Source organism: Gorilla gorilla, chromosome 2, assembly GCF_029281585.2.
Source record: "Gorilla gorilla gorilla isolate KB3781 chromosome 2, NHGRI_mGorGor1-v2.1_pri, whole genome shotgun sequence".
NCBI lineage: Eukaryota > Metazoa > Chordata > Mammalia > Primates > Hominidae > Gorilla > Gorilla gorilla.
Genome location: NC_086017.1, coordinates 57600256 through 57614095, shown reverse-complemented (window position 1 = coordinate 57614095; position 13840 = coordinate 57600256). Strand labels below are relative to the sequence as shown.

The 13840-nt window shown below is 41.2% G+C and overlaps 1 protein-coding gene across 1 annotated transcript in view; it reads left to right on the top strand.

The window, feature by feature from the left end:
* SMARCC1 (SWI/SNF related BAF chromatin remodeling complex subunit C1) overlaps nt 1–13840 on the top strand; it is a 197583-nt gene that overhangs the window by 36283 nt on the left and 147460 nt on the right. The window contains exons 3-5 of the mRNA XM_031009168.3: nt 309–394; nt 8185–8266; nt 10171–10263. Coding sequence (XP_030865028.1) covers nt 309–394; nt 8185–8266; nt 10171–10263 — 261 coding nt within the window. The remainder of the gene's footprint in view (nt 1–308; nt 395–8184; nt 8267–10170; nt 10264–13840) is intronic.

The following is a 13840-nucleotide window of genomic DNA, read 5'->3' as shown; positions in this document are numbered from 1 at the left end:
ATTTTTAAATTTTTTTCTAGAGACTGGATCTCCCTGTGTTGCCCAGACTGGTCTTGAACTCATGGGCTTAAGTGATCCTCCTGTTTTACGCTCCCAGAGTGTTGGGATTACAGGCATGAGCCACCATACCCAGCCTAATCTACTTTTAGAAAAATGTATTGATTCCTCAGTTTATTCAAGAAGATGTTTAAGGAGGTTGTTTAATTAGTATTTGTTTATATATTTGAATTTATAAAACTTAGAATTCAGACATGAGTAATTTTGTCAGAAGCTTTATTTTTCTCATGTGTAATTTGTATCATTTTTAGGCAAAGTGTTTCATGGATTTCAAAGCTGGAGGCACCTTATGTCACATTCTTGGGGCTGCTTACAAGTATAAAAATGAACAGGGATGGTAAGTTTTTGTATTTGTTTGCATGTTTTGATCTTAAGTTATTTACTTTTAAGTCCTGTTTCCTTGTGTTAGAAAATCCTGTAAGCACATTATGATTAATGTGTTTTACCAAGAGCCCTAATTTACCTTGTTTCTACATCCAAGAAAAATATCAAGCAACCACGTATTTATTTATTTTTGAGACAGGGTCTTAAAAATAGGACCAACCAAGGCTGTTGGCAAGGCTAGAAGTGCAGTGGTGCAATCTCAGGTCACTGCATCCCGCGCCTCAGATTCAAGCAATTCTCATGCCCCAGCCTCCTGAGTAGCTGGGACTGTAGGCGTGCACCACCATGCCTGGCTAATTTTTCTATTTTTAGTAGAAATAGGGTTTTGTCATGTTGGTCAGGCTGCTCTCAAACTCCTGGCCTCAAGCACTCCACCCATCTCAGCCTCCCAAAGTGCTGGGATTACAGGCGTGAGCCACCGCACCCAGCCACAACCAAGTATTAGGGAAGTGATTTCTTATATTTGAGTTTTATAGTAACAGGTGTACATTGTTAGCAAATTAGAAGGTAGGCTTGCCATGAAATGCGTGTGTATAATGAACTCATACATTATATTTGAAGTGGATAGATAGTATTTTTGTTTGTTTGTTTTGTTTTTTTGAGACTTAGTTGCGCTTTTTCGCCCAGGCTGGAGTGAAGTGGCGCGATCTCGATCTCAGCTCACTGCAACCTTCCAGTGATTCTCCTGCCTCAGCCTCCTGAGTAACTGGGATTACAGGCACCTGCCACCACGTGCCCAGCTAATTTTTGCATTTTTAGTAGAGATGGGGTTTCACCATGTTGGCCAGGCTGGTCTCGAACTCCTGACCTTAGGCGATCTACCTGCCTTGACCTTCCAAGGTGTTAGGATTACAGGTGTGAGCCACCGTGCCTGGCCAGATAGCAGTTTTAAGAGATCAAGTTATCTAGGCCTTCAAGAGTATTCCATTTTGCTATCCTCAGGACAGTGATAAAAGGAGAAATACAAATCTTTGCCTAGGTCAGTGTTGGAGATAGATTGAGAATCCCTGCAGATATTCCTGCCATTTTGCTCCCTTCAGTCTTTTCCCCTTTTCTAGCTGTCTCTCTTGGTACTATTTCTTTTTTTTCTCTTGAACTCTGGAGTTTCCATCAGTTACTGGGACTAGTGATGTCCTGAGCTGTGGGGTTGTCAGGGACATAGTTCACAGGGTAGGGTTGGGGGAGTGGAATATATTGTCCTGAAATTGTTTGGTATTTTCAGTTGAGTTAGCTGTGCACAGTTACAACCTTAGCATCTTTCCAGGAGAATACACATGTAATTTATATATTTTACTTTAAAAGTTAAGCTAACCCAATACTTTATGGTTGGGAAGTGCAAATAAATATTTAGATCAACAATAAGGACAAGTGTGTAATTAAATAAATTATTTATATAGTAAATAGTAGGAGATACAAACTTACATGTGTATTTACTGAAACTTTTTATATATGGATGGTGTTTAATAGATATTGATTTGGATCACTTGAGGTCAGGAGTTCGAGTCCAGACTGGCCATCATGGCGAAACCCTGTCTCTACTAAAAATACAAAAAAAATTAGCCAGACTTGGTGGCAGGCACTTGTAATCCCAGGTACTCAGGAGGCTGAGACAGGAGAATTGCTTGAACCCGGGAGACGGAGGTTGCAGTGAGCTGAGATTGCACCACTGCACTCCTGCCTGGGCTGTCTCCAAAAAAAAAAGATATTGACTAAAATAGCATGAGACTTGTTTGTTTTTGTTATCAGAGGTGGCTCTCTGTTTTCCAGTTCTGTGTCTAGCTCTGATGTTGGACCTCTCACGATGGTATTCCCTATCTAGGAGCAACGGCATGTCTCTGTACTTGTAGAGATGGTTTGTACCCTACTGTTAACTCTGGGTTCCCAGTTGGAACTCTTTTCTGTCCTTGGTTCTTGTTTAGCTTTTATCGCAAGTCCTAACCTGGACACTTGAGGATAGAATACCAAAGTGATATGATTTTTCCTAGGTCACATATTGTGGAACTTGCTTTGTGTCTGTAGTTTCTGCACAATGAAATTTTTTTTTTTTTTTTTTTTTTGAGACATAGTCTCGCTCTGTCACCCAGGCCGGAGTGCAGTGGTGTAATCTCGGCTCACTGCAACCTCTACCTCCCAGGTTCAAGCAATTCTCCTGCCTCACCCTCCTGAGTAGCTGGGATTACAGGTGCCTGCCACCACACATGGCTAATTTTTGTATTTTTAGTAGAGACCAGGTTTCCCCATGTTGGCCAGGCTGGTCTTGAACTCCTGACCTCAAGTGACCCGCCAGACTCGGCCTCCCAAAGTGCTGGGATTACAGGCATGAGTCACTGTGCCCGGCCACAGTGAAATATTTTTATCTGAAATCACTTGCAGTAGTTTAGAAAGATACGTGTAATACAGGCCGGGTGCAGTGGCTTGTCTCAAATAAAAAGAAAGATATATGTAATACGGTTTTCTTAAAATTAAAAGTGGGACTAAAAAAGACGTAAAGGATAGGGTTAGCATTGTCAGGAATAAGAATTTTTCCAAGTCTTTTATGCAGATTGTGCCAGAATTATTTCCTTTCAGGTATAGTTATGTATCCAGTTTCAGTGTGCACCTTCTCTCATCTCTTGTGCCTCGCGCACTTGAAGTGAGTGCATATTTTAGTAACTTCCCACTCTGTTTGGATATCTGAATACTGACCTGTCATTCTTGCCCCATGCCTAACATGCCTCTCAGAACTTTGTCTGTGTTCTTTAATTGAACCTCACAGTCTAGGTTGCATTTCTGGCTTTAGGTCCAAAGTTTGCTGGTTTTGTTATTATGGCAAGCACTATTTTCTTCTTATTTCATTGTGGTTCTGCTTTCTTACTGACTTCTCAGTAGTCTTTGTTTTAGTCTCTAATGACACGAAGCTCTAATGTCATGCATATGAGGTTGAATGGGAATACCTGGTAATTACTAGCATATTTGTGAAGAGACTGTACAGATGAATATTACAGAATTGGCCAGCTGTGGTGGCTCATGCCTGTAATCCCAGCACTTTGGGAGGCTGAGGTCAGCGGATTGCTTGAGCCCAGGAGTTTGAACCCAGCCCAGGCAATGTGGGAAAACTCAGCCTCTACAAAAAATAGGAAAATTAGCTGGGTGTGGTGGTGCATGCCTATAGTCCCAGCTACTCGGGATGCTGAGGTGGGAGGATCACTTGAGTTCAGGATGTAGAGGCTGCAGTGAACCAAGATTGCACCACTGCACTCCAGCCTGGGTGACAGAGACCCTGTGTCAAAAACAGAAAGAGAGATTACAGAATTGAAATGTTAAGTTTGATCTTTCTGGATGTTTCTAAATAGGCAAAATCAATGAGTGTCTTATTTATGGTTTTTCTCCTGAAGGATAAAACTTTGTATAGAGTTGAAGTATAGTTATATGTAACTGAAGGATAACAAGTTTGACCTATTCATGGAAATCCAAACGGATCTCCCAAAGGACTGATTAAATACCAAGTTCAATTAAGTAATAGAGAATTGACTGTTAGTGCCCACATGCCCAGAGATTAGGACGTTGTTTATTTTTTCCTACAGTTCTAAAGAGATTGTTACATGTTGTTTTTTTTTTTTTCTTTTTTGAGACGGAGTCTTGCTCTGTCACCCAGCAGGCTGGAACCCTATCTTGAGAATGTTTATATTAAGTTTTGCTTTCTAATAATACAGAAAGATGTTCAAGCTTCAACCCGAAAGAGGAATGCAAATTAGAACTATAATCATTAGGCTGGTGTGGTGGCTTATGCCTGTAAAAGGGCATCAGAAGCAAACTTCTAAAAGGAAAAACAAAAATGCACTGAGCCAAAGGCAAGACAACAATAGAACCAAACAGTTTTGTGGGGAAGTGACAAAAGCTGGCCTCAAATAAGGAGCTTTGTATGATGACAGCAAGCTATAATACCCTGGAGACCATCCCCACAGGATGGTCTAGTATGCCATACCCCAAAAGGGTGGCAAACATCGTAGTGGTGCCAGGTGTGGTAAGTCACACCTATAATCCCAGCACTTTGGGAGGTTGAGGCAGAAGAATCACTCAAGTCCAGGAGTTCAAGACTAACCTGGGCAACATAGCAAGACCCCATCTCTATTTTTTAAAATAATAGTAAAATAAATAGATATCCTGGAGGCAATTAGAGCTCTGAAAACAGGTATACAAGTATGAAGAATGAGGGGTGAAGAATTGAAGAATAAGGAAAGGAAAATATATTTGTTATTCATTAAATGGAAGTGTATCGTAAAGATACTCATCCTTGTCTTCACGTTGAGTAGTTGGAGTAAGAGAAAAGAGAAAGGCTGTTCTTGCTTTCTTGGATGGTAGAGGTAGAAGAAAATCCACATATGAATAGACCTCATTTCCTGCCTATGTTGTTTAAGGGTCAAGTTTAGATATTTTGCCATGTATTTATTTCTCAAATAGGATTTTAGAAAGTATAATAACACTACCATTATTACAGATATGAAAATTAGCAATAATTTTTAATATTAAATCATTGAGTGTTCAAATTTCCCTTATCTCATAAATGATTTTTATATCTTATTTGAATTAATATTCAAACAAGGTGCAGTGCAGACATTGCCTTTGGTTGATATGACTAACTCTCTTCGAAAAAGTTAAAGTTTTCTATCTCTTCTGTCTCTTTTCCTCACAAGTACCTCCCGCTCTACTGAAACAGTTGTCTCGTAGGATTGTCCATGTTTTATTAGATTTTGCTTTTATGCCTCCAGTTTATCATTTAACATGGTCTTCTAAATTTCTTGTAAACTGGTGGTAGAAGCTTAGTCTGATTTGGCTCCTTATTTTTTTTGGCAACAATAATAATCATAGATAATGTTTTATTCTTCTATCTGGAGGTGTACAATATCTGGTTGTTTATGTGTGTAATGGGCAGACATTGATGTTCACTGCCTAGAGTCATTTCATTACAACTTTACAAAGTCACAATATTCTAATTTTGAAAATTAGATTGTAGGTTTTTTTTTTTTTTTGAGTCAGAGTCTCCCTCTGTCGCCCAGGCTGGAGTGCAGTTTATAGTTTGCTCTGTAAAGCTGCACATTCTTCTAGCCAGTAGGGCTGTAAAGGAAAAGTTTTGAAAACCTGGCCATTGTCCTCAAGGTATCTAATGAGATGTCTCACTAACAAGATAGTTCTTTGATGGGGCTGTATCAGCATTGTGCACAGGATGTATTAAGAACATGAAAGGCCAGCGCACTGGCTCATGCCTATAATCCCAGCACTTTGGGAGGCTGAGGTGGGTGGATCACGAGGTCAGGAGTTCAAGACCTGCCTGGCCCACATGGTGAAACTCCATTTCTACTAAAAATAAAAAAATTAGCCGGGTGTGGGCCAGGCATAGTGGCTCACACCTGTAATCACAGCGCTTTGGGAGGCCGAGGTGGGCGGATCTCGAGGTCAGGAGTTTGAGATCAGCCTGGCCAATATGATGAAACCCCGTCTCTACTAAAGATACAAAAGATTAGCAGGGTGTGGTGGTGCACGCCTGTAATCCCAGCTACCCGGGAGGCTGAGGCAGGAGAATCGCTTGAACCCAGAAGGCGGAGGTTGCAGTAAGCTGAGATCACCCCATTGCACTCCAGTCTGGACGACAGGGCGAGAGTCTGTCTTTAAAAAAAAAAAAAAAAAAAAAAAAAAAGATGGCTGGGCGTGGTGGCTCACATCTGTAATCTGTAATCCCAGCTCTTTGAGAGACTGAGGCGTGCGATCACCTGAGGTCAGGAGTTCGAGTCCAGCCTGGCCAACATGGTGAAACCCTGTCTCTACTTATTAAATACCTGGGTGTCGTGGAGCACACCTGTAATCCCAGCTAATCAGGAGGCTGAGGTAGGAGAATCGCTTGAATCCAGGAAGCGGAGGTTGTGGTGAATCGAGATCACACCACTGCACTCCAGCCTGGGCAATAGAGTGGGACTCCATTTAAAACAACAACAACATGAAAGGAGATAGGCTTAGCTTTATAGAGCAAGTGACTTGGGGACTGATTCTGGAAGTGATAGTGTCAGGCCCATTGAGTGGGTAGTGGGTAACCTGGAAAGGCTATAGAGTTTAAAAAGAAAGATTGGAAGTGTGGGGAACATCTCCAGAATAAAATAGCATGACATGTGAGTTAAAAGTATGAGCTCTGGACTCAGACTGCCTAATGCTAGGTAGTACCTGGTAATGATTAAGAAAATTATAACTGGACCAGGCGTGTTGGCTCACCCCTGTAATGTCAGCACTTTGGGAGGCTGAGGTGGGAGGATTGCTTGAGCTCAGGAATTTGAGACCAGTCTGGACCAACATAGTGAGACCTTTGGCTTTACAAAAATAAAAATAAAGAACAGTTACCTGAGTGTGATGGCTGGTGCCTATGGACCCAGCTACTCAAGGCTGAGGTTGAGGTGGGAGTATCCCCTGAGCCCAGGAGTTCAAGGTTACAGGGAGCTCTTACTGCACCAGAGCATTCCAGCCTAGGTGACACAGTGAGACTCTGCCCCAAAAAACAAAAATTATAACTGTAGCTAACATTTATTGATCAGTTACTTTATATTAAACTTAAGCGCTGTTCTAATATATACCTCATTTAACCTTCACAAAAGCCCACAGTAGGCTGTTATATTTATGAAGCAGTGGATCCTTGGGTTAACAAATTGCTCAAGACTAATGTAGTTTTCCACAATCCTTACTTTCAGTCACTAAGCTGTACTCCTCTCCTGGATGTTAGTGTTAAAAGAATTAAAACAGAGCAAAAACAAAGTAGGTATTGAATAAAAAGTAAGGAGAAACAGGCATTAGACTTTGTAAAGATTTTACTAAATGGAGATGACATGCTTGGGAACTTAATGTAAAGAGACATTGGAGAAGAGTTTCAAGTAAAGGTAAATAGATCAATGTTACCACATTTAGGAAAACAGTACTTGTTATTCATACTTGTGGGTTTGGGATACCCCCAGCTGTCAAGTGATTTCAGATTAAGGGATAATCTCTGCTCTTGACTGCTACTGTGGCCAGTTAAAAATTTTATTTGGAGAAAACTTGTCTGTTTAAATCACAAGTCTTACAGCTGTATTAGAATTAAATACCCAAGATGCTTTCCTTTATCTAAGAGAACACAGATACTGCTGAATTTGAACAAGTGATTTTTTTTTTTTTTGAGACGGAGTCTTGCTCTGTCACCAGGCTAGAGTACAGTGGCGTGATCCCGGCTCACTGCAACCTCCGCCTCTCAGGTTCAAGTGATTCTCCTGCCTCAGCCTCCTGAGTAGCTGGGATTACAGGTGTGCACCACCATGCCCAGCTGATTTTTGTATTTTTAGTAGAGATGGGGTTTCACCACTTTGGCCAGGCTGGTCTTGAACTCCTGATCTCTTGATCCACCCGCCTCGGCCTCCCAAAGTGCTGGGATTACAGGCGTCAGCCACTGCGCTCAGCCTGGATCTGTGGACTACTTTTCTATAAGATGTAAGATGTCTTAGATTTAAGGAAAATTAGATAGATATGTCATGGAATTGATACTTCATTTTCACTGAGGTGGATCTTAATATCTCTTTTATAAGGGTGTTGATACTATGTATTCTTATGTTACTGAGAGAATATCTCACACATTTTGTAGAGTTATTTTAATTTTCAAATCTTTCTAACTCATTTGCATCGAATTCTAAAACCAAGTTTTCATTTGTGTTTAAGCTGGGAGACAAATTAACTAGGGTTTTTCTTTTTTTTTAGGCGAAGGTTTGACCTACAGAACCCATCTCGAATGGATCGTAATGTGGAAATGTTTATGAACATTGAAAAAACATTGGTGCAGGTAACTTGGAAACTTAGGTTATTTAAAAAGTTTACCTTTAATATATTTTCAGTTTTAAGATTGGCTGGCCAGGCACGGTGGCTCACGCCTGTAATCCCAGCACTTTGGGAGGCCGAGGCAAGGCAGATCACGAGGTCAGGAGATCGAGACCATCCTGGCTAACACGGTGAAACCCCGTCTCTACTTAAAAAAAAAAAAAACAAAAAAATTAGCCGCACGTGGTTCCGGGTACCCGTAGTCCCAGCTACTCTGGTGGCTGAGGCAAGAGAATGGTGTGAACCTGGGAGGCGGAGCTTGCAGTGAGCCGAGATTGCGCCCCTGCACTCCAGCCTGGGCAACAGAGCGAGACTCCGTCTCAAAAAAACAAAAACAAAAAAAAGATTGGCTCTCAAAAAAACAAAAAAAAAACCACAGATTGGCTTCATTGGATTGCCAAAAGAACAAAGGAAGAAAATGTTCTGAAAGGTATTGTTTTATTATTTTTATGGGTGTTTGGGGATTAGAGCTATGATTAATCTTGTCTTTAAGAGTATTAAAATTTATGGTGAGATAATTTATGGTAATTTTCTTCATTAATTTTACCTAATGTATTGTTTGAGTTGTCTTTATTTTATTTTATTTTTATTTTCTTTGAGACAGGGTCTCACTCTGTCACGCAGACTGGAGTGCAGTGGTGCAGTCAGAGCTAGGCTCACTGCAGCTTTGAACTCTCGGGCTCAAGTGATCCTCCCACCTCAGCTTCCCCTGTAGCTGGGACTACAGGCACACACCATCACACCTGGCTAATTTTTTTATATCTTTTGTAGAAATGGGGTTTTGCCATGTTGGCCAGGCTGGCCTCAAATTCATGAATTCAAGCGATTTGCTTGCTTGGCCTCCCAAAGTTCTGGGATTACAGGCATGAACCACAGAGTCCGGCCTGCCTTCATTTTATTTAGTATAAGCACTCTTCCATCCTACTGTTCACTTGATTGAATATTTTCTTTGGATTTGTTCCATGGTTGTACCATAAATATACATATTATTTCTCTAAATGTATTATAACCTGGAAAAGAGAATGCTTAATGTCCTTATTTGTGTTTCCTAATATGTTTATTGTTTGATAATTTATGGTGATCACTAAATTAACCTTCCTGGGGAGAGGTAGCTGGCAAAAATTCAGTTAGATATTATTGTTAACTTAATATGTGAAAGTTGTTTGTCCCACAGATTCTTAGCTAGGGAAACAATTGGATATGTTTTGTTTGTTGGGTGAGAGTTTTCTTCATGATTTGGGGAGTTAACATACATGTTTTGCCATTGCTATTTTTTATTTTTTTTTATTTTTTTATTTGATTTTATATATTTATTTTTTGAGATGGAGTCTCACTCTGTCACCCAGGCTGGAGTTCAGTGGTGTGATCTCGGCTCACTGCAAGCTCCAACCTCCCGGGTTCACGCCATTCTCCTGCCTCAGCCTCCCGAGTAGCTGGGACTACAGGCGCCCACCACCACGCCTGGCTAATTTTTTGGTATTTTTAGTAGAGACAGGGTTTCACCGTGTTAGCCAGGATGGTCTTGATCTCCTGACCTCATCATCCGCCCATCTCGGCCTCCCAAAGTGCTGGGATTACAGGCGTGAGCCACTTGCCATTGCTATTTTTAAGATTAACTGTAATCCCTTCCGTAGCTAAAAACACTACATTAGACCATTAAAGTAAATTTGGGTAAAATTGGGGAGGAAGATTAATCTGGCAATCTGGTATGGTATCTTAATGAAAAAGTTGCTGAATTTCTTTAGGTCATGCTTCTCAATATTTTTTGTGGCAGAAAAGGTTATCTGGGGGTGGTTTGTATATTGCATAAATAATATGATATTATTTCAAAACTAAGAGAATTTGAAAGTCTGTTCTTTTCATCCTCAGAACAATTGTTTGACCAGACCCAACATCTACCTCATTCCAGACATTGATCTGAAGTTGGCTAACAAATTGAAAGATATCATCAAACGACATCAGGTAATAGACACAATCACTTCAGATAATAATAGACACGATCACTTCATTTTGTAGTTGTAAGCCTCTAATAAATGACAACCATAGTAATGTTTTGGATTTTTTGATATATTTGCATCAAAAGAAATTTTTTTCTTGAGTTTTTTTTTTTCTTTTTAGAGATGAGGTGTCACTTTGTTGCCCAGGCTGGAGTGCAATGGCACTATCCTAGCATCCTTGCTTACTGTAGCTTTGGACTCCCGGGCTCAAGAGATCTTCCGGTTTTGTTGTTGCTGTTGTTGAGAGAGTCTCGCGCTGTCGCCCAGGCTGGAGTGCAGTGGTGCAGTCCCGGTTCATTGCATCCTCTGCCTCCGAGGTTCAAGTGATTCTCGTGCCTCAGCCTCCGAAATTGCTGGGACTACTGGTGTGTGCCACCACACCCGGCTAATTGTATTTTTCGTAGAGGTGGGGTTTTGCCATGTTGGTGAGCCTGGTCTCGAACTCCTGACCTCAAGTGATCTCCCCACCTCAGCCTCCCAAAGTGCTGGGATTACAGGCATGAGCCACTGTGCCCGGCCACAATGGTTTCTCACTATGTTCCCAGGCTGGTCTTGAATTCCTGGCTTCAAGTCATCCTCCAGCCTCGCCCTCCCAAAGTATTAGGATTGATTATAGGTGTGAGCCACGATACCTGGCCTCTTTTTGAGTTCTTAAAGTACCAGTGTTTTTTTCTCTCCCCTCATCTTTAGCTTTTAGCCTAGAGTAGCATTTAATAAAGTCATTGCTATGGAGTCATTAGTCTTATTGTAAAGTGTGCTTACATAGACCTAAGGAAACCAGTGTATTATATATCACAGAACCCTGTATCACAGAGATTGTAAAGTCAAATAGAGTTGGTAACATAATTGTTGGTAAGAAGAAATGAAATATTACTTTCAAGTAATCCTGTCTTCCCTAATCCCCCATCTTATGTATTCTGTTACATATATGATTTTAAAAAAACAATTGAAGGCCGGGCGTGGTGGCTCATGCCTGTAATCCCAGCACTTTGAGAGGCCAAGGCGGGCGGATCATGAGGTCAAGAGATCGAGACCATCCTGGCCAACATGGTGAAACTCTGTCTCTACTAAAAATATAAAATTAGCTGGGGATGGTGGCACACCACTGTAGTCCCAGCTACTGGGGAGGCTGAGTCAGGAGAATCACTCGAACCCAGGAAGTGGAGGTTGCAGTGAGCTGAGATGGCGCCACTGTGCTCCTGGTGACAGAGCGAGACTCCGTCTCAGAAAAATTCTGCCCCCTCAAGCTTGCTTTGTCTTGATACACATGTACTAGTACTGTGTTCTGACATCTTAGCCTTCTTCTTCTGACTTCATTTTAGGCTGAGACTTTGGGTATTTACTACATGTAAGTTTATGATTACATGTGACTAAACTGTAATTAAGCCCATCACATAGTAAGCTAGCTGAGGAGACTTATGTAGAATATAATTTTCTGAAACATTCTTTATGTGACTGAGTTTTATGGATCCTTAGAATTGGTTGAGAAGCCTCATGAAATGTCTTTTTTTCCTGCTGCAAAAGAGATTACCAATTGTATTATGTTTTAGCATTTAGTAAAATATCTTGCATGTTCTGAAAGTTAATGTTTCTAATACTGCGTACAATTATAGATTGAGTACATTCTTCCTCTTATATATGACATCTCTCTCAAAGTGTAAGGTAATATAATTATTTTATCATATTGGGCAATCTGAAGTCCAGTTCCTTTTTTCACTAGTATCATGGCTTTGAACAGATTCCTTAAACTTCTCTCTTTTGGAATGTCTTTTTATTGGATTGATTGTCAAATGCAGTTTAAAGTATATGTGGAATGTTACCAGGGCAGAAGTAGAACAAATTAACCTGCTGTTTCTTGCCTTGAAGCTGAAATTACCTACTCTTTTTGTCACCGGGTCATACTGGAAACATTTTATATATTGCCTACAGTTTATGCTGAATATTTAGCTATTACATACGTGTGTGTGTGTCTGTATATACATATGTGTATACATATATGTATATATACATATGTATAGACACACACGTACATATATGTGTATATACATGTATATATGTGCTTGTATATATGTATATACACGCACATATGTGTGTATATATATACGTGTATATATAGTTTTTTTTTTTTTCTTGAGACAGAGTCTCGCTGTGTCACCCAGGCTGGAGTGCCATGGCGTGATCTTGGCTCACTGCAAGCTCTGCCTCCTGGGTTCACACCATTCTCTTGCCTCAGCCTCCCGAGTAGCTGGGACTACAGGCGCCCACCACCACGCCTTGCTAATTTTTTTGTATTTTTAGTAGAGACGGGGTTTCGATCTCTTGACCTTGTGATCCGCCCGCCTCGGCCTCCCAAAGTGCTGGGATTACAGGCGTGAGCCACCGCACCCGGCCCTTGCGCTGCTAATTTTTTATTTTTTAGTAGAGACGGGGTTTCACCATATTGGAAAGGCTGGTCTTGAATTCCTGACTTCATGATCTGCCCAAAGTGCTGAGATTACAGTCATGAGCCACCTTGCCCGGCCCTCTTGTTGTTCTTTTTTTAACAACAGATGTGCTCCACTGCCCCTGGCTATTTTATTTTTATTTTTGAAGAGACAGGGTCTTCCCTAGGCTCGTCTCAAGCTCCTGGCCTCAAGAGATTCCCCCTGCTGCCTCGGCCTCCCAAAGTGCTGGGATTGCAGGCATGAGCCGCGGAACCCGCCCTGCAGCACCACCCCCCAGCCGCCCTGCTCCTGTTTTTAAATGGAAGGTTTGTGGAAACTGTGTCAAGCAAGTCTGTTGGTGCCATTTTCCCAACAGCATGTGCTTACATTATGTCTGTGTATCACATTTTGGTAATTCTCACAGTATTTCAAACTTTTTTAGTTTTTTGCTTGTTTATTTGTTTTTTTTTTGAGATGAAGTCTTTCTCTGTCGCCCAGGCTGGAGCGCAATGGTGTGATCTCAGCTCACTGCATCCTCCACCTCCCGGTTTTAAGCAGTTCTCTGCCTCAGCCTCCTGAGTAGCTGGGATTACAGGCACCTGCCACCACGTCTGGCTAATTTTTGTATTTTTAGTAGAGACGGGGTTTCACTGTGTTGGCCAGGCTGGTCTTGAACTCCTGACCTCGTGATCCACACCCCTCGGCCTCCCAAAGTGCTGGGATTACAGGTGTGAGCCACTGCGCCTGGCTTACTTTTTTAGTATTATTATACATGTTATAGTGATCTGTGATAGGCGCTATTTGATATTATTTTAATTGCTTTGGTTTAGCACAACACCCATAGAAGATGGTGAAGTTAATTGATAAATGTATGTGTTCTGACTTCTTCACTGACTGGCCACTTCTCTATCTCTCTACCTCTCGTCTAGCCTGCCTATTCCCTGAGACCCACAAGTATTAAAATTAGGCCAATTAATAACCCTACAATGGCCTCTAGCTGGTCAAGTCAAAGGAAGAGTTGCTTATCTCTCACTTTAAATCAAAAGCTAGTAGTGATTTAGTTTAGTGAGGAAGGCATGACAAAAGCCAAGATAAGCTGAGAACTTGGCTTCTTAAGTC